This window comes from Bubalus kerabau, chromosome 10 (genome assembly GCF_029407905.1).
Source record: "Bubalus kerabau isolate K-KA32 ecotype Philippines breed swamp buffalo chromosome 10, PCC_UOA_SB_1v2, whole genome shotgun sequence".
NCBI classification, from domain to species: Eukaryota; Metazoa; Chordata; class Mammalia; order Artiodactyla; family Bovidae; genus Bubalus; species Bubalus kerabau.
This window is the reverse complement of record NC_073633.1, coordinates 30,519,808-30,541,402: the sequence shown is the minus strand read 5'-3', so window position 1 is coordinate 30,541,402 and position 21,595 is coordinate 30,519,808. Positions and strand designations below refer to the sequence as shown.

The 21,595-nt window shown below is 42.7% G+C and overlaps 1 protein-coding gene across 8 annotated transcripts in view; it reads right to left on the bottom strand.

Annotated features, from left to right (window-relative positions):
- CHD8 (chromodomain helicase DNA binding protein 8) overlaps positions 1-21,390 on the bottom strand; it is a 58,863-nt gene extending 37,473 nt beyond the window's left edge. The window contains exons 1-3 of one of the 8 annotated variants that reach the window (XM_055537127.1): positions 21,249-21,390; positions 1,316-2,373; positions 53-424 (exon numbers count right to left, since the gene is read on the bottom strand). In XM_055537127.1, coding sequence (XP_055393102.1) covers positions 53-424; positions 1,316-2,158 — 1,215 coding nt within the window. In that variant the 5' untranslated portion in view covers positions 2,159-2,373; positions 21,249-21,390. Of the gene's footprint in view, positions 1-52; positions 425-1,315; positions 2,374-7,631; positions 7,758-19,841; positions 21,199-21,248 lie in introns of those variants that run through there. The other 7 variants (XM_055537130.1, XM_055537131.1, XM_055537134.1 and 4 more) reach the window with 7 other exon arrangements.
- Positions 21,391-21,595: the final 205 nt, after the last annotated feature.

Sequence of the window (21,595 nt, the reverse complement as noted above, 5' to 3'; positions counted from 1 at the left end):
TCAGGGGAGTAAGAGCGTGTTTGCCTTCTTAGCCCAACATGTTAAGTCTCACCTGTGGCTGAAGTACCACCTTGAGGGGTACTGAAAGTCTCTGTCCCGGGGCCTGTCCTGGTCCCATTATCTGAGCCTGCTGCACAGAGGAGAGAGTCACTGGCTGGGTGGAGGGTGGCTGTTGGGGTTGTGGCTGCGATGATGGAGGCTGTGGTACAATCTGGATTTTCTGCTGTGGTTGCTGCACCTGCAGCTGTATGGTTACTACTTTGGCAGGCTGCCCCTGGGCATTCTTGGCTTGAGTCAGGGCTGCTAGCTGGTTGCCCTGTAACACTATCTTGCCTGGTAGACTCCCTAGCACGACATGCCGGTGTCCTTGGGGACCTCCAGACTGTGGCTGCTGGAGGACCAGTGTGATGCGTTTCGATTCACCCTAGAGTGAAGAGAGGAAATTGCAAGAGAGGTAGGACATTAAAGAAGGGTAGACCCCTTCATATTTACACCAGTTTTCCTTATCCTAGAATTGTAAAAACTGAGGGTCAGAAAAGACAGTACAATCCCCTTTGTTCATCTTCCTATCTGTCCTGATAAATCTTTTCTATAACCTCTGCCCAGTGGGTACCAAGTCTATTCTTGAAAAACTGCTGGAAGGCTTGCTATTTTCTAAGGCAGTCATTCCATTTTTTGGAAACCTATTAGAATAAAAGTCTTTACATTGAGCTAAAATCCACCTCCTCAGAGCTTCTCTTCACCAGCCCTACTTATCTGAACACTGTCTACCCCTCCTCCAAATTCTTCTGGCCCTTGATTCAGAGGCTAGAGTCTTTATTTTCTTATAAAAGAAACAAGTCTTTTCACTGGGCAAAGCTGGAGGAGGACAATCTTAATAATAAGAACAGGAAAGATACACATAGTTTCTGTAAGTCTTGCAAATATAAATACACGTATTTTTCAAAAATGATTCTTTGTTCCCATTGCATCCTACAGTACTCGTGTAAGTTTGTATCATCCACCACTGTGAGTTCTTGCTTAAGGTCTGTATTTCCTGGCAGATGGTGAGCTCTGTAAGGACAGGGACTGTGTCTATCTTGTTCAGCACCAGCTAGGCACAGTGTAAATATGTAGTAAGAGCTCGAAAAATGCATTAGCACTAACTGCTTTCACCTTGTAAGTAACAAATAACGTGGCTATCAACACTAACTGATAAAAAGTACAGATGGAATTTAAGCAGACTTCCTAGCGACAGCTCTCATGTGCTTGCTCTCACACAGTTGCTGGGCCCGCTACTAAACCAAAATTCACCTCCCCCTTTCACTCAAGTCACCTGGGTGGGTGTAGAGGTCAGTGTAACTGCAGGCTTCAGTGGGGGCCCTGTGGCCCCAGGGTTTCCAGCAGGAGCTGAACCCTTAACTGGCTGTAGGACCAGCTGCTTTACTGGTCGGCTGGGCTGGACAATGCGCTGAACAGTAGCCTGGTTCCCAGGGACCTTGGCGGCCAACACTGTATTACCAGAGACAATGGAAACACCAGGTCGAAGGGGAGTGCCGGTTAGCACTTTGGTAAAAGTGACTTTTCCACCATTGGCTGTGCCAGCCACGAGGGGCTGAGCTGTGCTGGTGATACCTTGGGCCTGAATTTGTGCCACATGGGCACCAGTGACTGAGGAGCTTGGTGGGGCTTTAAGGATAACAATCTTAGGGGCAGACTGAGGTGGTTGCCCTCCAGCACTACTGGAGGAGACAGCTGTGGCAGAGACACCCATGAAAGGATTCCCTTGGCTCAGGATCTCCTGGCTCTTGGAGACCTGCAAAAGTCCTGATGTTGGCGTTGGTGTCTGTAAGACAGGTTGGGCTGGCTGCTCTTGGCTGACGGGCTGAGTGGTATAATCATGCAAGGTTAAAGATTCTGGAGCTGGAGCTGTTGATTCTTTGGGAAGTTCTGTGGGGGCTGTTTCCTCTGGTGGGGGGACCAAGTCATTTGCTGATGAATTCGCCACATCACCACCTCCACCATCCTGGTTCATCTGATCCAAGGAGTCCAGAGAGCTTGGCAGTCCAAGGGCTTCTTCAATAGGGTCTTGTGTGACCTGATTGAAGCTGTCATCAGTCAGAGAGTCCAGGCCAAATAAATTTGGGTCATCAAACAGATCCATGATGGGGTCTGCCATCTTGGGAAAGCAATGGGGGTTACTTCCCCAAGGTTTAAGGAGGGAAGGGGAGGGGGGGTACTGGCTCTCCCCTCCCCTCCCCTATTAAGAAAAAAATGTACACAATGGAAGAGGACTACTCTTCAGGTAAAGAGGCAAGAAACAAGTGCATGTCAGACTGTCCTGACCTTCATGGAGCAAGATGGCTAGGTCTTCAGAGGAAGATGATGGAACTCCTGTTGTAGAAAGACAAATGACAAGTAAGCAAAGGAGGTGACCTCAGGGAAAATTTCAACCCGTAGCATCAAATAGCATCAAAATAGTAAGATAAGAGGGAAATGTGAGGTAAGCTGAGGACAGAGACACAGCAGAAAGAACATCCACATTTCTGCTTTGAAACCAAAAGAGAAAAAAAGAAATAAGCCAACCCCTTTTTGGGGCTCTTACACCTACACACTTTGAAGCTTCTGTCTGTCAAGATCATTCCACTGTCTCTGTCCATTTCTTCTCACAATTATCATTCTTAGGTACAGAACAGGAAATATGACATTCATTCACTTTCTATTTCAGATTCTTAAGTTGACAGAAATGAACAATATATCAGCAATACTTCAGTGAATACAGATAGAGGCTTCTGGATATACTGGATTTTGTAACTTTTCCTTGTAATTCCGATACTTCTACTTACTACTAGCAAAAATAAACACCTTTAACCAAGCTTACTGGATAATCTTGCTAAGTTTATAGTATAATTTTACTCAGGAAGATTCACAGACTTTAGTCTGTGAATAGACTTTAGTCTATACATTGTGCTTCTGTTATCAAGTCCCCTCCTCGCTCTCTCATATTTAAGATCAAAACCTTCTCTGGCAAAAGAGTCAAAGAATTCTCCAATTTTGTCCCAGTTTATGTTTCCAACTTTCACTCTCATCATTTCCTGTATGCTCATCACTTCCTATATATACCCTAGATTTCAGTCCAAACAGATAATCCAGTTCCCTTAATGACATTACTATCTCCATGACTGCCTATTTTTGCTGTATTTTCTGCCTGAAACGTCTTTATCACCCTCACCACAAACATCTCTTCCAGGTAAAATCTTTAACATCCTCAAAGGTCTTCTACTCAGTAAGGCGAGCCCTGCACCTCTGTAAGGTGAGCTGTTTGTGACGACTCAGTCCCTTCATCTTCTTTGTTGTTGTTGTCTAATCGCTAAGTCGTGTCTGACCCTTTTGCGACCCCATGGACTACAGCCCACCAGGCTTCTCCGTCCATGGGATTTTCCAGGCCAGAATACTGGAGGGGGTTCCCCACCCAGGAATTGAACCCACATCTCCTGTGTTGATGGGCAGATAATTTACTGATGAGCCACCAAGGAAACTCTCATCTTCTTTAAATACCCACAACATTGCCTGCACCTTATTTAAAGCACTTATATTTAACATTTTATTAAAATGATAAGTCTCTTGTCCATTTCCTCTGAAGGCCCAAGAGGTTCCTTTGTGCAAATTATAAAAAGCTGCCTGCTCAAGATGCTTGTCTGCCATCTGCTGGAAAATTATCATACTAAACATATTATCTGTGATGATGATGAACATGTGCAATGCACACCCTGCACAACCCTGCATGGTGGCCCAGCTCCTCTTTCTCCAAGACAGAAGAGCTCCTGAATGGTGGGGACCACATCTTATTCATCTGTGGATCTCTAAAGTGCCAGATGAATATCACATTAACAGTAGCTACTCAAAAAAATTTAAATGAATTAAAATAAGTGCCTGTGGTGTCTGAAATTAACCATTCTGTTCTTAGAGAAATTAACTGGTATTCCCTGATTCTAAGATAAGACAGTAGAAAACTTCCTATCTTGAAAAACTGTCCTACAATAACTGAAACTATGTTTACAAAATCCACATGTGGGGCTTTCAAGTACATAAAATGTTGGAAAAAGGAAAAACTAAGACAAGGAATTTTAAGTATGTCACCATGTAACTATATGAAAATGTAGTATTTGCTTTCTGTATATGATATCAATATTTGTCAATCCAGGAAAGCTTCGGTAACACCATTTCTCCTCTTTTAGAAGAAACCAGAAATTTGTCAGTGACACAGAACAGACTAGACGGAAGACTTTTCCACACAAACCCCAAGCTTTTTTCCCTCTTCCTCAACTCATTCCAGTTATCTCTGTAAAATTAATATAATGTGGGTAAGTAGCCCAGAAACTGAGACATAGATAAGAGGACAGACTCATCAGTAGTTGGCACAACAGTTTTTCAAAATTATAAACCTACAGAGCATCTCCACCAATGTTAAACAAGATCTTTCCAGATTCAGTAATTGTATCCCTTCACATCTCAACCAAGGTCCGCATCACTTCCCATTCCTGGCTAAAGTATTCCGCAAGCTCATTCCAGCCTCTCCTACTAATGCCTGCCCCAAAACTACTCAAAATGGTGATCAGAAGACTTATAAATACTTCTTAATTTAATAAAAATCTACTCAATAATCTTATAAATTTTTTCAACACTTCCATCATCTTTTTCTAGTTATGCCCTACTTTGCTACCTTTTACCTTTTCACCTCCTACTCACTGTCAGAGAAGCTACAGTAAATATCTAACAGTTAGGTGTCACACAAAAAATACAGTGAAAGTTCCCACTAACTAGAAGTTTACACTGATAATAGTTTATAACCTGCCTTTCTTCCATGGAGTATTCTGTCCTTTCCAGGACTCCTTGCTATTTATTCACCCAAATGCTCTTTCTTCCCTCTGCAACAGCCCAGTCTCAAAGAAAGAGAGAGAGAGAAAGATCGAGAGAGAGAGAGATCTCATTTTTTAATGGGAAAAACCAGGTTAACAGCTTCTGAAATATTTCCTTACTTCCATATGACTCAAGCATTAAGTTCTTAAAGGTGAATGTACTTATTTATCTCCCTTTCCAATTTTGGGGCCAAATTCCTGCTTCTCCTGGTTCAGTCAAGGCCCCAATATTTAAAAAAATCTCACCACTGACAATGCCACACCAAGTCTCACTACTTCTCAGTTCCATTCTATCAACTCACCCCTACCTAACCTAATTCATCGTATATGAATTTTTTAATCCTAGTCTACAGCTTCTTTTTTTAACTCACATCTTTAAATCTGTCCTTGACTCTCAAAAGAATAAACCTTCTCCAAATGTACCGCCAGCTTTCTTACTCCCTCCTTCTATTCTTACTTATGGGTCTTCCTAGCTATACCCGTATCTGGCCTATTCTACCAAGTTCATCTACCTCATGAATTCTCTTTCCATAATTCAAATCCTGGTAACAAAAATAAATAAATGTTAAACAGTCAAATATATGAAACCCTTAAGATAACCTTAGGTAAAGCAACTCACTAGATAAAGAAATCATAGCAGACTTTTATCATATTGAGAATGAAAAGCCAGCCTTCACCTTCCATGGACCCAAAAAGAAACATATGCATATGCTCAAAAGACAGTTTGATGGCTGTACTTAAACATTTTCCATAATTCCAAACTAACAAGTAGACTAAGGACAGAAAACTTGTGGGGTGGGGGGGCGGGTGTAGGATATGAGGGAAGTAGAACTAACTAGTCAGTTAAGATTAAAATTCAAAGCTATCCATCTACAACTTTCAGATAACAAGCCAGAGAGATTCTTTATATAATAGACCTTCATCTCACCTTCTTTTTTAAGGAGAAACTGCTCCTTCCCCTCAAAATAAATAAATACTGATGTTTTTCTGCAGCTTTACCACCTTTAATATAGTTCTTCGGGGTTTTCTTAGAAATCTAGAGTCCCAGCTCTCCTGTTTTTATTTTATGTGCCTCCTGGTACCCTTGCCCATTTCAAAAACAACTTGTCTGTCCAATCATAAAGGACTTAGTTTTAATTCTACTCTATACTTTTCAATCTCCACAAATCTTTCAACAAAGCAGTGATTCTCAACTGGGAGATGGAAGGTATGTGAAGTTTGAAAATGTACCTTTAATGTTATAATTTTATATTTGTCAAATGGAAACAGTCTCACTGTTTACATTATTTATATTCAATAAAACTGGACCACATCTCTTGGCCTGTGAGGATGTGTGAAAGACAACACAGCGGGGCAGGGGAGCACCGGCAGGTGTGAACAGAGAAGGACACATGCCTGGTTTGGAAAGATTATCGACATTTATGTGATGGGATAGGATTTCTTATGGCCTCTCAAAAGGAAGTTCATCATTTTGTTTATGATAGATGAGAAACACTGCAAGAAAAATTAGCCCAATTGTCTAATACATAAACTTACATAAACTGACCTTCAGATATCCATTCTCCATTTACAGATTTCTCTATACTGCCCATCCTCTTAGAAGATAACAGATGAACGGCATAATGACAACAAATGACCTTTTGGGGGAGGGGAAGGCTGCATCTTTACAAAGTACCAGCCATGACCACTTAACCTCTAACTGCTCAAAGAACAAACTATTTTACTTCAAAGTATTAATCTTGTTATTGGAAACTGTATCCTTTCAAGAGGATCAGTGGCAGGCAAGCAGACATAAACGTTATGGAAACAAAAGATAGAAGCAATCTGAAGAGATCTCTTGAAAATAAAATAAACCAGAAGGCTTAAAATGAAGATAGTCAATATAATTTTAAAAGAGAAGGATTTAAAAACTGCACCATGGAGACATCTGTGAGACCCAAAGGGTCTTAAGTCTTATAAAGAAACGGGAAATAAACATCCTACGTGAATGGAATCACAACTTAGGGTCAGCAAAGGATCAGGATGGAAGGACATAGACCATAAGAAATGGAGCTATTAACTTGAAGCCACTCAGGAGATTTCCTCAAGAATATCGAGATCCTAGGCCATTTTCTCTATCTTCACCATTCTCACTGCCAAATGTGTGGCTGCTCTTTTTTGTTTGTTTTCCCAGTTACTGAAGGAAAAAGCACTCACACCTCAATCAGGAGTATGGACATTTGGGGCAAACATGGCTGGTAAAGTGAGTCCTTCTGAATAAACAGGGAAAGCAAAATAGGCAAGTATGAACGCTAAAACCATGTAAGTACGTTCAAGGGTAAAGGAGAAAGTACAGAAATTTTGTACTCCTGTGGAAGCGAAGGAGCAAGGTAAGGAAGTACGGGGTTGATGGAGAGGGAAACGCGACTGGAGGCGGGGGTGGCGGGGACCCGGGTACATTACCTGCTCATACTGCCAGTGTTGGTGCCAGTAAGGCCCACACAGCAGAGGCGGGAGGTTTCTGGCAACTGGAGCCCCCAAAATGGAGATGAAGTACATGCACTTGAGGGAGTGAGCTAGTGGGGTGCCCTCCAGGGTGGGGATGGCCAAGACGGGAAGATGCGAGGTGGGGGGGTGTGGATGCCCGGGTGGGAGCAATGTTAAGGCGGAAGCTACAGGCGGGAAGGTCCGACAAGCCCTGAAGGAGAAAAGGAGCTGTGTCTCACCCCAGCAGGGTAACAGAGGTGCCTTTACCTGCAGCGGCCGTGGGGGGCCGGTTCGCCCCTCTTGCTGTCTCTCCAGCACCAGTTCCCCCTCCTCCTGAGCAACCTAACTTGATGCTCCTGCCCGCCCCACGTCCTTATTCGCTACACTCCGCTGCCACTCACCACAAGCGCAAAGACGCAAAACAGCGCAAAGGGTGGGACTAAACAGAGCTTCCCCCTCCCCCGCCACCACGGGGTTAGGTTGAGAGCGCACGGAGAGGCCTATCCGGTTTCCAGGGCCGAGGCGAAGCCTGCAGCTTGCTTGAAAAAAAAAAAAAAGGAGCCTGGCCAGAGGAATGGTCTCAAGCTGCGTGAAACTAGTGCTGGATATTCAACTCCCCCACCTCCAACACTGTTTTCTGCACACCAAAGAGCGTAAACTCGGGAGAGAGGGTTCCACACTAGGCCAACTCCGCCTCCCTCTGAATCCCCTGCCTCTTAGTCCTGTCAGCTCTTCTGCTGTAGTGACTATCCCTTATCCCACGACCCATTAAAAGGGGCCACATCTTCCATCCATCAGAGGAGTGAGTCAGCCCAACTGCTGGAACACGGGGCCCTTTACTCTTCAAAGATGAAGCGCTCTCTCTGCCGCAACCCAAATTGCATCCTTGATAGTCTAACCCTTAAGCAGCAGTATCACTTGCTAGAAAGTAATCGCAGGTACTCACGAACAATTCCCAAGCCCTCCCCCTCCAAAATACACGCCTACTCCTAACCCCCAAACCTGAGCTCTGGCCCTCACCTCGCTGCTCTTGAAACTCAGCCCATCTGATACATGGGCCAGGGTCCAGTTTGCAGTGCTACTTCAGACCACTCTAATTCCGAGGGTTGGCAACCCCAGAATGATGGTATAAGCTTAAATCCCTCAAAGTAAACTGTTAATAAAAACAGCTGCTTACCTCCTGACCACTAATTTCCCCTGAAATGTAAACACTCTCAACACTGAAATCCTACTTTCTGTGCTCTATGATACAAATTAGGAAGATCAACTTGGCCTTAGATCTCTTATTTTTAAAGATCTTCGCCTTACCACTAATGCTAGGGACACCCCATCCCCACTCCAGTAAACAGCAATACTGTTGTCCCATTCACTCAGGCTTGAAACTTCAAAGTTGCAACTGAAACCTCCTCTTGTATCCATTTTTCAACCATTTGCCCAGTCCCATTGGCTCTGCTGAAAATGTATCACAGATAGTGGAGCTGGCCGGCTTCCCAATCACATCTAGTCAGTCCTCTTGTTGCACAGATGAGAAAACGGAGGCTTAGAGCTGAGTGACACAACCATGAAACTAAGTGGCAAAGTTAGGATTCATCTTTCTCACTTTATTTCTGCTGCCACTTCATTTATGCAGCTCCTATAACAGAAAGAAGCCTCATAACTGATCTCTCCCCCTACTAATTCTTTCTGCTATCAGATTAGTTTCCTAAAACATAGGATAGCCAAATCAGTCACCTGCTTAAAAACTTTGAAAGATTCCCTGTTACTTAAGACATAATCCTTAAGACCACACTTTGCCTTTCTAGTCTTTTTTTTTTTTAGCCATACCCCATGGACTGCAGGCTCTTAGTTCCCCAATCATGGATTGAACCCAGAGCCAAGGCAGTGGCAGAGCTGAATCCTAACCACTGGACCACCAGGAAACTCCCTGCCTTTCTAGTCGTATTTCCCACTATTCTACATATACATTTATATGCTGGCCAAAGTAGACAATATTGTCATGTATTTTTTTCTCATCTGGGCCTAGCTAGTACACTTGCCTTCAAATAATGTTACTCTTATTCCATTTCTTTGTTTTCTCAAAATCTTACTTATCCTTTAGGATCCACATCAAATACCTCTTCATCATCTCAACATTTATTGAGTGTACAATATACAGAGTAATATGGTAGCATTAGAGAACCAAAGATGAATCAGACAATCTCTACCCTCAAAGAAGCTTCCCTGATAGCTCAGTTGGTAAAGAATCCGTCTGCAATGTAGGAGACACTGGTTTGATTCCTAGGTCGGGAATATCGGCTGGAGAAGGGACAGGCTACCCACTCCAGTATTCTTGGGCTTCCCTTGTGGCTCAGCTGGTAAAGAATCTGCCCACAATGTGGGAGACCTGGGTTCAATCCCTGGGTTGGGAAGATCCCCTGGAGAGGGGAAATGCTATCCACTCCAGTAGCTGGATGCGACTTTCACTCGCCCTCAAAGAACCTAAAACAGGAAGGAGTACATTTGTGTATACATGTGGGGAGACAGGAAGAGTAGGGACTATGACAGTAGTGACAAATGTCCAGTGAAATACACGCTGGGCTTTATTTCAGGTAAAAGGGACTTAATAAATTAGGAGAAAAGGTATTAAGGAAGTAGTTTCTTAAAGGATGAGGAGGAGTTAACTTGGGAGGGGAAGGTGAGCTACAAGAAAGGGGTCTTCAGACAACAGGGACAGTAAGAGGAAAAGCAAAAGAAAGCAGGGCAGTGAAAAACAGTATGAGATATATAGAGGAAGGTCTAAGCAGTTCAGAAGTTCAGTCTCGCCTAAGTGTAAATCACAAAGAAGAAATCAGATGAAGGTAAGAATTGAAGGGGGAGGTAAGGGGCAGACCTTTCAAGGAAAAAGCCTTGAATGCCACATTGAAGCATTTTCTTACAGGTGTCCAAGGAGCCACTGAAAAATGGAATCACACGATCAAATACGCATTTTAGTTAGCTAGCTCTGGCTGTTGGATAGAGAACAGATTTGGGGGATGAGGGGACAGAGGACACAGAAGTAGCTAGGAGGCTGCTATGGTAGTCCAGAAAAGAGTTGTAATGTGGATGCTGTTGATTTTTTTTCCCTGCACCCCTGCCTTCCTATATTGGAGACTAACTCAAGGTAAAAGTCTTCAATGGAAGACTGGATCTTAAGTCCCATTACAGAGCTGGAGTGGGTGGGTGGGGGGTATTGAAACAAGGGGTGAGGTTCTTCCCCTTCCAGTTGGGGAAGAAGTACACACAAGCATAACTTTGCCCAGTTTAAGTGGACACTCCTGTGGAAAACCTTGATTTTGCAGTGGCAATACAAAGACCCAGAACCAGCCAGTTAGACAATATTCAGCAATGGGAGACACTGGAATTCTGCAGCATCATAAACAGACTGTCAGTGCTTTGATCCTGCCCACATTCTCCATGTCTCCAACTTCCCTTGGTTCAAGATCAATTTCTAAATCAGATTCTCTAGCATTCCCATGTGAGCCACACAACATCCTTTGAATAAGTTCCCTTTCAGCTTAAGTTAGTCAAAAGATTATTTCTGTGGTTTGCAACCAGGAATTCTAACAAGATGATGAGAACCCGAATCATAGCAATGTGGTTCCAAAGGTAATGAAGGGAAGGAAGGGAGAGAGTTTAGTAAAACTTAGGGGATAAAAACTGGTAGAACCTAGAGTTTGCAGGGAAAGAGGAGTTCAGCCACTGTAGTCTGAGTTGCCTATAACATGTCAAGTACTGACATTCAATGGGAGGTTGGATGTATAAATCTAAAAGTTGCCTTGGCGACAGATTTGGAATTATCAGTATCAAAATGGTAGTTTTACCAGCAGGGAGTACTCAGAATATGAAGAGCAGAGCAAGTATATACGACACTGCACCAATGCTGTTGGGAAGACAACAGAGAATGCTTGGGGTCTGGGAAGAACTGAATGTCCACTCCAAAGAGAGCAGCTGCTGTTCAGCAATTAGTTAAAGTGTTGCCATATGGAAACACAAATCCAAGGCTGAGAGAGAACTTTAGGTTTTCCAAAAGCCAGAAATACAGAGCTTTATGTAAGTCTTCCAGGTTTTAAACAAAGGTAACTAATTTTTTAAAATGTTTTAAACACTTTGCAGGCTAAACAAAACACTTAGCTGGAAACCCCCAAATTTGAAATTTTGGGTGTGGACTGAGAAAAGCTACAGAGGAACCCAGGAGAACATCAGGATTTTAAGAATCAGAATAAGCCACACCTATTAAGCAGGTAGACAAGGCAAAGCTAGAGAAGCAGAAAGTGCAATGCAACCGAAGCAAAGAGAGTAGAGAGTTGCAGGGGGAAAGAGTGCTCAATTGCATCCAACAAAGCACAAATGTCCAATAATATAAGAACTTTAAAACGTGTCCATTGGATTTAACACATCTCTGCTTTTCACTAGCAAGCTAAGAGTAGTCAGTTCCATATGAGTTTTCATAGCATTTTTGTTAAGTACTTCTTTGGGATAATTATCTTCTAATTCCTATTTTGGTTATATTTATATGCAGAAGCCTCAGGGGCTTAAAGTCACAGGGATGTGGGTTCAAATTCCTGTTCACAAAGTAAATAAACCTTTCTGAGTCTAGTCCATTCCTTTGTACAAAGGGAGATCAAAGCGGTGGTGGTGTTCAGTGGCTAAGTCGTGTCCAACTGTTTGTGACCCTGTGGACTGGAGCACACCAGGCTTTCGTGTCTCACTATCTCCTGGGGTTCCTCTATCTCCTCTATCTTCACTATCTCCTGGAGTACAAAGGGGGATCAGATTACAGGGCCATTAATGAGAATTAATGAAACATCTCACACACTTCTAATGAATATTGATATATAACCACTATTTCTAGGAGGTACTCAACCAATGTTCCTGGATAATAGTTGGGAAAAAAATTGTTTTTACCAGTGTCTCTACCTAATTTGGGAGATGCCAGTCAGCCTTAGAGGGTGTGGAGTGATTAATGGCCTTCAAAATAATTCATTAATTTCAGCAGGTTAATATCTATGAGCATGAATATGGACTGCAGCCATTGCTTCCTCTATATTAGATCTAATTTACAGCAAACAGGAATAACTACAGTTTAGATTCTAGAGTCTGAAGATCATGTTTAACTAACTGGCTTCAGTCAGCCTAAACCTGCTATAGATGTTCTAAGTCAGTAGCATCTGACTTTTGGGTATTTAGAGACCTAAATTAAAACTCTCAGGGATCCAAGGAAGGATGATAAAGATTTCAGAAACACCCCCTCATCCTATCCCTCCAAGCACTTTTTTCCAGAACATCACACTTCTCTGATTTTCCTTCTACTTCTCTGGCCAATTCTCCTTTGCTACTCATCTCCTCTACCAGCATTTAGTTCACCAAGCTTTGGTCCTGGGCCTTCCTTTTTTCTCATTCTGTACCTGCAAGGATGTCCAGTTCATATACAGGGTCTCAATTCATTATTTTCCTCAACAAACTACTTATATACTTGTCTCTCATTTATATCTCTGGGCAAGACGTCTGAACTCCAGGCGTGTTTATTGACTTGCTTGCTCAACAGCTCTTCCTGGTCGTCTCTACAGTCTCCCTGGCTGACCTTCTTGTCCAGATCTCCCTAGAAGAGGCTTCTTAGCTTCTTGGTGGTCTCCTCCATACCCACTACCACATGTGCACTCACAGAAGGTAATCACCCTCTAGCATCTCCTATTCAGTCGTGGCTGAAGACACCAGAAACTCTTTTCCTTACCACTCCTATCCCATATTTCAGAATCCTACCTTCACCCCCTAAACATCCCTCAAATCCACCCACTTCTGCCTCTACTACCCTCCTGGGTCAACTGACCATCCCCACTCCCCTCGACTACTGCCAACTGCCTTCCAGCTTGTTCCCCATCTGTTTAGCCCGTTTAATTGTTGTTTGCTGTTGTTTAGTCCCTATGGATAGCTGCTCTGTCCATGGGATTTCCCAGGCAAGAATACTAGACTGAGTTGCCATTTCCTTCTCCAGGGGGATCTTTCCAACCCAGGGATCAAACTGTGTCTCCTGCATTGGCAGGCAGATTCTTTACCACTGAACAAGGGAAGCCCATTTAATTCTTACTTATCCTTCAAATCTCATTTCAACACCATCATTTCAAAGAAAAGCTTTCCCTGACCTCCCAGACAAAAAAAATCGCCAAACTTTTGAATGTACATTACACACCTGGCCCTGTTTTAAACAATGAAAATGTATCAACAGACTGAATGTGAAATAACTGTATTTTTACAAATGAGGAAACTGAGACACAAATCATAAGCAGTTAACTCAACATTCCACAGTTATTGGAAAGTGGGGCCGGATTCAAACTTAGGTAGTGTAGCTTCAAAGTCACATTTTTAACAACCCAACTATATTATGGTGTAGGTTATATGCCTTTATTGTAAACTCTCTGTAACATCCATAATCTCTCTTTTGTAGAGAGATTGACTGACTATATAATTGTTTGCTATCCAGCCTTCCTCACCCCATATTAGAATGCAAGTTACACAAGGGCAAGGTCTGTGTACAGCTTATTACAATATTTCCTTTGCTTATCAAGTAGTAATGGGCACCCTATGTACTTTTGTTGAAGGAATGCATTTTCAACTTCTAGTCAAAGGTGTGCAGGAGTGGGGATTGGGGAGGGGGGTGGTGCTGTGTAATACAAAAGTGTCTCACCAAAACCACACACTTCTCAGGCTGCTGAGACAGCACACAGGCAGCAGCACAGCTCCAGAGACATTCAAAAGAGGCACCAAAAGACCCTAAGCATCTTTACTCTTCAGGACCTGTAGCAGACACAGCTTTCTCATGGAGCAAGAGAGGCTGCATTTAATACACATGACAGACTACTTTCTGTAGTGTGGCAATCACTATTGAAAGCCGTGAAATTTTAGTTATCTCCTTTAGGCTTGGGACCCTAAAAGCCTCAGTGGTGGTAATTTAAAGCTGTGGCAAAAAGTGAATGGATGAAACCATACTCACATGCCTCAAAAATGGGGCATGGATTCAGCCTCATTGTAGATTTTATTCCAGTGAAACCCTAGAGTTTTGGTCTAAGTCTGAAGAGAGAAAATAAGAGCCTAACCTTTAAGGATCAGTGCCCTGAGGTCAAGTTAGACTGGACCTGGAGAAGTTCCTCTTCACTGGTGTGTGTTCACCACGATGAAAGTAATATTCTAGGTTCTAAATTAAGGAATATATAACTGGATCAATATATCACCTTGAATGACACCATTTTGGACATCCAGCTTAAGTAATAATATCTGCAATTTCTTTTTACTGAGGCAATACCGATTTATAACATTTATAAGTTTCAGGTGTACAGTTTTCCTCCCTCTGTATACACTACAGCATGTTCACCACCAAAAAGTTACTTTGCATTTATTACCATACAGCTGATCCCCTTTGCTCACTTCAACTTCCCCTCCATAACAGAGTAATGGTAACAGAGTCATGGTCCTCTTTATGCCCTCCCACACCACCCCTGCATGCCCTACTTTAACTGGCCCAGGTATATATATATACTGTTTCAGCCTAACAGAGAAATATAAATATTTACTTAATTTATTTATTTATCTTCTGGTTGTACTGCACAGCTTGTGTGATGTTCCCCAACCAGGGATTGAACCCAGGCTGTGGCAGTGAAAGCCCGGAATCCTAACCAGTAGGCCAACAAGGAACTCCTACTCAATTATTTATGAGGGACTGTTTTCATTGCAACATTTATGCTAAAAAAGTGTGTGTGGCAGAGGAGGAGAAACACTGTTATTATCTCACTTATGCCTCTAGGCACAAAAAATGACCCAGTGACATGGGATGATGAAGTCCGTGAGTTAGTTTCACTTGCACTGGCTAAAAAATGAAGTTGTCTGTGACCGACCAAGTGATTTTCCTCTGTAGAGCTTAAAGTATTCCACATAATCTTATCTTCAAAATAACTAAGTCAAATAAAATAAACTATTATTCTTTTTTTTTCCTTTTGACAGAAATACAAAAAGAAATTTTACATTCTCAAGGCCCTACAGCTGCTAAAGGTATAGCTTTAATAAGCTATGGAATGCCTACTTGTCTAATACTGTCGTCAAAGACAGTTCTCCAGAGGCCTACAATGAATTTCTAACTGGGGGGAGATGATAATGAATGAGGCTTTGAAGTCCCACAGACCAGAGTCCTACTCCTGGTTAAGTTATCAAACCTCACTAAGTCTTATTTTTTTCTCTTCTGTAAAATGAAAGTAACATCACACACATTTTCAGGGTTATTCTGAAGATTAAAAGATTATGTACAATGTTTGGCACACAGTAGGCAAAAAATAGAAGTTTATTATACCCTGTCCAATAATTTAAAAGAGTACCACTAAAGGTTTCTCTCAAAGCAAAATTACTCCTTAAAGACTTGGCTGAGCCGACCTGCTAAGCAGAATGGTGGGATACTAAAGTAGATGCAAAAGTTTCATAATCAGTATAGCCGGACTGCTGGGCAGGATAAAAAGACCCGCACTACTGTGCTGAGAAAGCAGGATAACACTTTAACCTCAAAACCTCGGAACAGACTTCAACCAGCATGGGTGGCTAGGGCAACATGCAGGTAATTCAGTTAATCATTTTGTGTGTTTATAGGAATGATGCTGGTATCTATCTGAGTACTTTGCTTACTTCACAGTGCTGCCTGTGGGAACTTAGCAGTTCTGCAACTGACTAGGCTGTTCCTCAGGAGCTCACACGCCCCTAGTCCCAGGCGCCTCAAATTTTAACTCCCATGACTTTCAGGAGAGCAGTGAATGGGAAGTGACCATTACCCACATATATATTTAAGACCTCATGGAAAAGGTGCCCCCACCAAGAGGTACACCCGAGAAACAGGCAAAAGCACTACATATTTAGGAGACTTAGTGTGTAAATAAACAAAGAATCACTTGGGGCTGAATGGAAGCAATGAAGAATAAAACACCGAAAGTTCAGTGTTTATGCAACTTGGCAGCCCCTATTCAAAAATTCGAAAAATCGCGCTTGTCATTAAGTTTACTTGAATGGATGAGTATCTGATATACATCTGATATCTGTTATAGGACATGAGAAATCACAGAATAAGTGAAATATGATTTCATGTTCCATTACAAAACACTATTATGACTTGGTTCTAAGTAGGCTGCCAAATTACCGAAATCACTTTCCCTAGAACCAATCAAAAATAAATTTCTGTATCACTAATGGGACCATGTACCTCTGAATACCCACGTCACTTAAGAATAATTCCCAAAGATATGTTGTATCCCCAAATTATGTAGTGGAAGAGAAAACGGAGGTGGGATATTCCAAAGGTTTTTATAAAGACCATGAGAGACAATTTGAGAAATCTGAAAGACTTTACAGCTCTTGAATACCCTTCCTCTCAGATGAAATTAAGAATTCAACTAATATATATTCTTTTACAGAAAGTTACTGACATAGTTTAAGGAGAATTACAAAACAAAACAAAAAGGTGTTAGTACTGGAATACTGGGATATTACCAAACAAATCAGAACTATCAGATTTAGGGTGCTGACATACATGGGGAGAAAAAAGCACAGTTCTATTACTATCTAGTAATTTGGTTATTATCTAGTAATTTTAAAAGTCTGTCATTTAATTACCTTTTTAAAATTTAAAAAACAAAAAAAGCCTAGAAATACTGAATAAAAATAAGCCATACACAATAACTTTCTCTGGAAATGTACTGAGGGAATAAAATCAGGAATGCTTCATTCTTTCAATGACAAAGCCAATCTTTTAAACATCATGCATAAAGGTGGTCTTCCCTAGTGGCTCAGACAATAAATAATCTGCCTGCAATGCAGGAGACCTGGGTTCAATCCCTGGGTTGGGAAGATTCCACTAGAGACAGAAATGGCAACCCACTCCAGTATTCTTGCCTGTAAAATCCCATGGGCAGAGGAACCGGGCAGGCTACAGTCCACAGGACTGCAGTCAGACAGGACGGAAGCGACTTAGCATATGTACGCGTGCACACACACACAAAGGTATGTAATATTTAAAATCCTCGATTTGGTTTTGCAATTTTTTGTACTTTTATTTGACTATGTTCTGAAAATTCTTTTCAAACAAACTAATGAGAATATACTTGAAAAGTCTGAATAGGAAGGGGCTCGAATGTCATCTAGGCTCCGGAGCCTACACTGTCCCATTGCTTGGAGTTCATTCCTGGATTCATCCCTGCTTAAGGTGCATGAAAAGTAACTATCTGTGCCAGTCTTTCTGCTACATTTTTCATTATCATGTAACATACAGAGGAATAAATAACATATGTTACATTATCATGTAACATATACAGAAATTAAGTGCTTTGTTTTTTAAAAAAAACTCCTGCAGGATCTGAAGGCAACAATTACATACTTTAAAGTTAACTTACAGGGCTTCCCAGGCGGTGCAGTGGTAAAGAATCCATCTGCAGTGCAGGAGATGTGGGTTGGATCCCTGGGTTGGGAAGATCCCCTGGAGGAGGAAATGGCAACCCACCCCAGTATTCTTGCCTGGAGAATGCCATGGACAGAGGAGCCTGGCGGGGGACAGTCCATGGGGTCGCAAAGAGTTGGACACGACTGGGCACACATGCAAAGTACAGCAGAGTAGACTATTTTGCTTCATGTGACATTCAATAACGAAGAGTTTAGTGAAGGATAGAAAGTGATGAGTAATAAAACGGCAAAAGAAATTGTTACTGCCTGAACAGCTTAATGAGAAATCTCAGAGAGTAACATACTCTGTAGTTTAAATTTAAAATATCCAATAACTACAAAGAGGTGGACTTATTTTGCAATATAGGGAAACAATGAAACATTTAAAAGCAATATGAATTAGTCAGAAAAAGCAAAACAAACAAAGAAAAAAAGCTAAACTACAACTTCATTTAAGAACCAACACAAAACAAAACAGAAGTTAAGGTTGGGAGAAGGGGATCCAGGATAATTCAAAATTTAATAAATGGTTAAACAAAGCTTTAGGCAATAGTAAACAGTTCACACAACAGCGATGCTACATAGAAATACAACTGTTACTTGGGTGCCATGCTGTGCTTAGTTGCTCAGTCCTGCCCAACTCTTTGCGACCTTATGGACTGTCGCCCACCAGGCTCCTGTGTCCATGGGGGTTCTCCAGGCAAGAATACTGGAGTGGGTTGCCATGCCCTCCTCCAGGGGATCTTCCCAACCCAGGGACTGAACCCAGGTCTCCCCAACTGCAGATGGATTCTTTACCATCTGAGCCAGGGAAGTCCATGAATACTGGAGTGGGTAGTCTATTCCTTCCCCAGGGGATCTTCCCGACCCAGGGATCGAACCAGTGTCTCCTGCATTGCAGGTGGATTCTTTACCAGCTGAGCTACCAGGGAAGCCAAGTTATTTGGGTACCAGAAACCAAAGGAACCCCTTTTGAAAGTCAGGGTCTCTTTGCATTCTTAAATGGTCTCAAGACAGATGCAAAAAGGGACAGTGTCAGTGAGTCAAAATAAAAGGCAAAGTGAACAAAATTATAACAGAAGGATAAAAGGAAGACCACCTGCTCTGAGAAAAAGAACAATTAATTAAAGAGGAGATGAGTAGGTTCTGAAATGATAGTTTACCAATGAATTGAATGCTAAAAGCAAAAGAGTCAATACTAAGTTGGTTATAGTAGGTGCAAGGGTAGGTCAAGCCAAGACCTGCGGATCAGGGACCGGTTCAAATACAACTCCAGAAGTGGAGTCACTTCTAAGGCTGAGGGTGGAGGGTCCAGAACAATATTGTCTTGTTTATCCTTCAGTTATTAGGCTAAACGTAAGCTCAGAGATAGCTTAACCCTTGCAGGACTGTAGACAAACAGTATCTTCAAAGCATTTAGCATTCATCTGAATGAATATCAAATCTCATTCTTTCAGAAAGCAAGTACAGAGCTTGAAACCCACAAATTAATAAAGTGTTAGTTTTGCCCAGAAAAACCTCACCCTCTTCAAAGACGACATGTACAATGGTTTCTTTTAAAGATCAATTCCCTTCACCACCCTACCTTACCTACCAGAAACTTGACCCTTCTAATAATAAGTGGCAAATTTTTCCCGTTACAACTAAAATTCTGCAGTGTTGGTTACCACAATGCCAAGATTCTTTCACCCCATCACCCAGCAGGTGCCGCAGAGAAGACTGTCCCGGGAAATACAAGATCTGTGTTTCCTGGTGATTCACAACCAGCTCAGCAGATTTCTATTTCTATCATTTCTATCCATGTCTAAATGGATTTTGTCAATTTGGGAACTGACATACTCAAAAGGCCAGAAGCACAGGATAAATCAAACATGAAGAAAGCAAGAACTCTGTGTCACTAACCATGCACTGTTTCATCAAATCTCTTATCCTAATCCATTACTCCTTTGCTACTGCAGTTTTAAACCTTCCCCAAAGCCTGTCTTTACACACACGTACCTTCTCTTTGGCCAACGTCCTTCATTTTGCCTTGCAGACCCACTGGCGCACCACTCTTACCACCTGTCTCTTTAAATGAAAAACGTTGTTTTCCTTATCATAACTCTTCTTTTCCTTTAAGGGGTGAGATAATCCAAAATATTTGGAATGAGAAACTTCCCATGTTCTCGCCCTAAGAGGGGGACCACAGTTTGTTCTGAAACCTATTTGCTGATCAATACAAAAGAAATTCCTAAGCAGAAGACATATCTAATGGACTAACAGGAGAATATTATTCAAATCACAAACTCACCTTCTAGTAACTAACGTGCCCCACAGTGGATAGGACCTCACCTGATGCTAAGGATAACAGGCAGAGAATCTCCGGCTGACCTGATAGGTTCAGAACAACATGAAGAGTAAACAAGCTGTGGATGCTAGGGCGAAGGTAGGATGCAGTAGACAGAAAACGCAGCTCCTCTGGTGTTTGGGGCATTCCACTATGTCTATTCTTTAAAAGAAAAAGACATCAAGTTCTACGTCTTGCACTTCTGGCTCACGGTTCTCAGTCATTGAAAAGAGATTGGTCCACCAAACATCTATATACCACTATTCACCTCTTCCTTGAAGACCTTAATCATTTAGGACTGCCCCTTAAAAGGTAGGAGCTGCTGCATTTGCACAGCTGCCGCAAAGGCAGGGAAATTTCCTGCGACACTGGAGACAGGTAAATAAAGAAACTGCTTTCGCTCCGAGGAAGGGGGAGGGGTCTTCTGCCACTGAAGAGTTTACATAATGCAACAGAAAACCAGTGAGCTCTGCGGACCTGTCAATGGAGATGCAAAGCTAGAGCTCCTCTCTTCCAACTACCTCTAAACACTGTCCAAAAGCCTGCTCCGCTCTCCCAAAGATCCACAGAAATTACACCTAATAATGTAAAACAATCGCACATGCTCACCTCATGCTCTCCTAACCACCTTTATTGCTAAAATACACACACACACACACACACACAAAACCCAAACCCCAAACTCCCACTTCTGAGTCCAAAGTATGGAGTAACCAAACGGAGCCGCGGAGTTTTCCCTCTGAAGGAGCAAGGAGAAAACGGATCTGCCTCAAATCTACACGATGCCCAGTAATGCAATGACAAGGCCTAGAAACTTCACAGGGGCCGGGGCAGCCGCGTTCGCGGCTCAGCCCGGCTCGGGCCCTGCGGGCCGGCAGCCGCCCTCTCCCCCGGCCTCTCACAAAGGAGAATGGTTCAGTCCGGAGCATCACCCAGCACCTGATCCCGCACAACTAGGGGAAGGACAGAGGGCGGGGAAGCGAGGAGGAGGATGAGTTATGAAAACCAATCTAAGAGCCGCAGCTTTTGCAAAGACTCTTGGACCAGCACTGAGCGGCGGGCGTGTGCTGAAAGCCTACCTGAACAAGTCCCGGCGCTTCCTTTCCAGCCAGCGTTTCAACTCACCCTTTCGGAGAACAAGGCGCCTTCCGGCGGAGCATGGCCAGCCCTCGCCTCAATCTAGCTTGCTAGTAGTCCATGCTCCCTTGCTCCGCCCACCTACGCTCCCACCCGCCAATGGCAGGGCCGACGCCCCGCCTCTTCCAGCAGGGTAAGGTGAGCTCCATCCAGGAAGTCTCTTGAGGATGGGAGGTCCTAAAAGGCTGAGGCAACCACACTTATGCCTGATTGAAAATAAAATCTGGCGGTACCTTGTCTCTGACCGCTCTCCGTTCACGGGCTTTCGGATCTCTCCGCATCCTTCTTT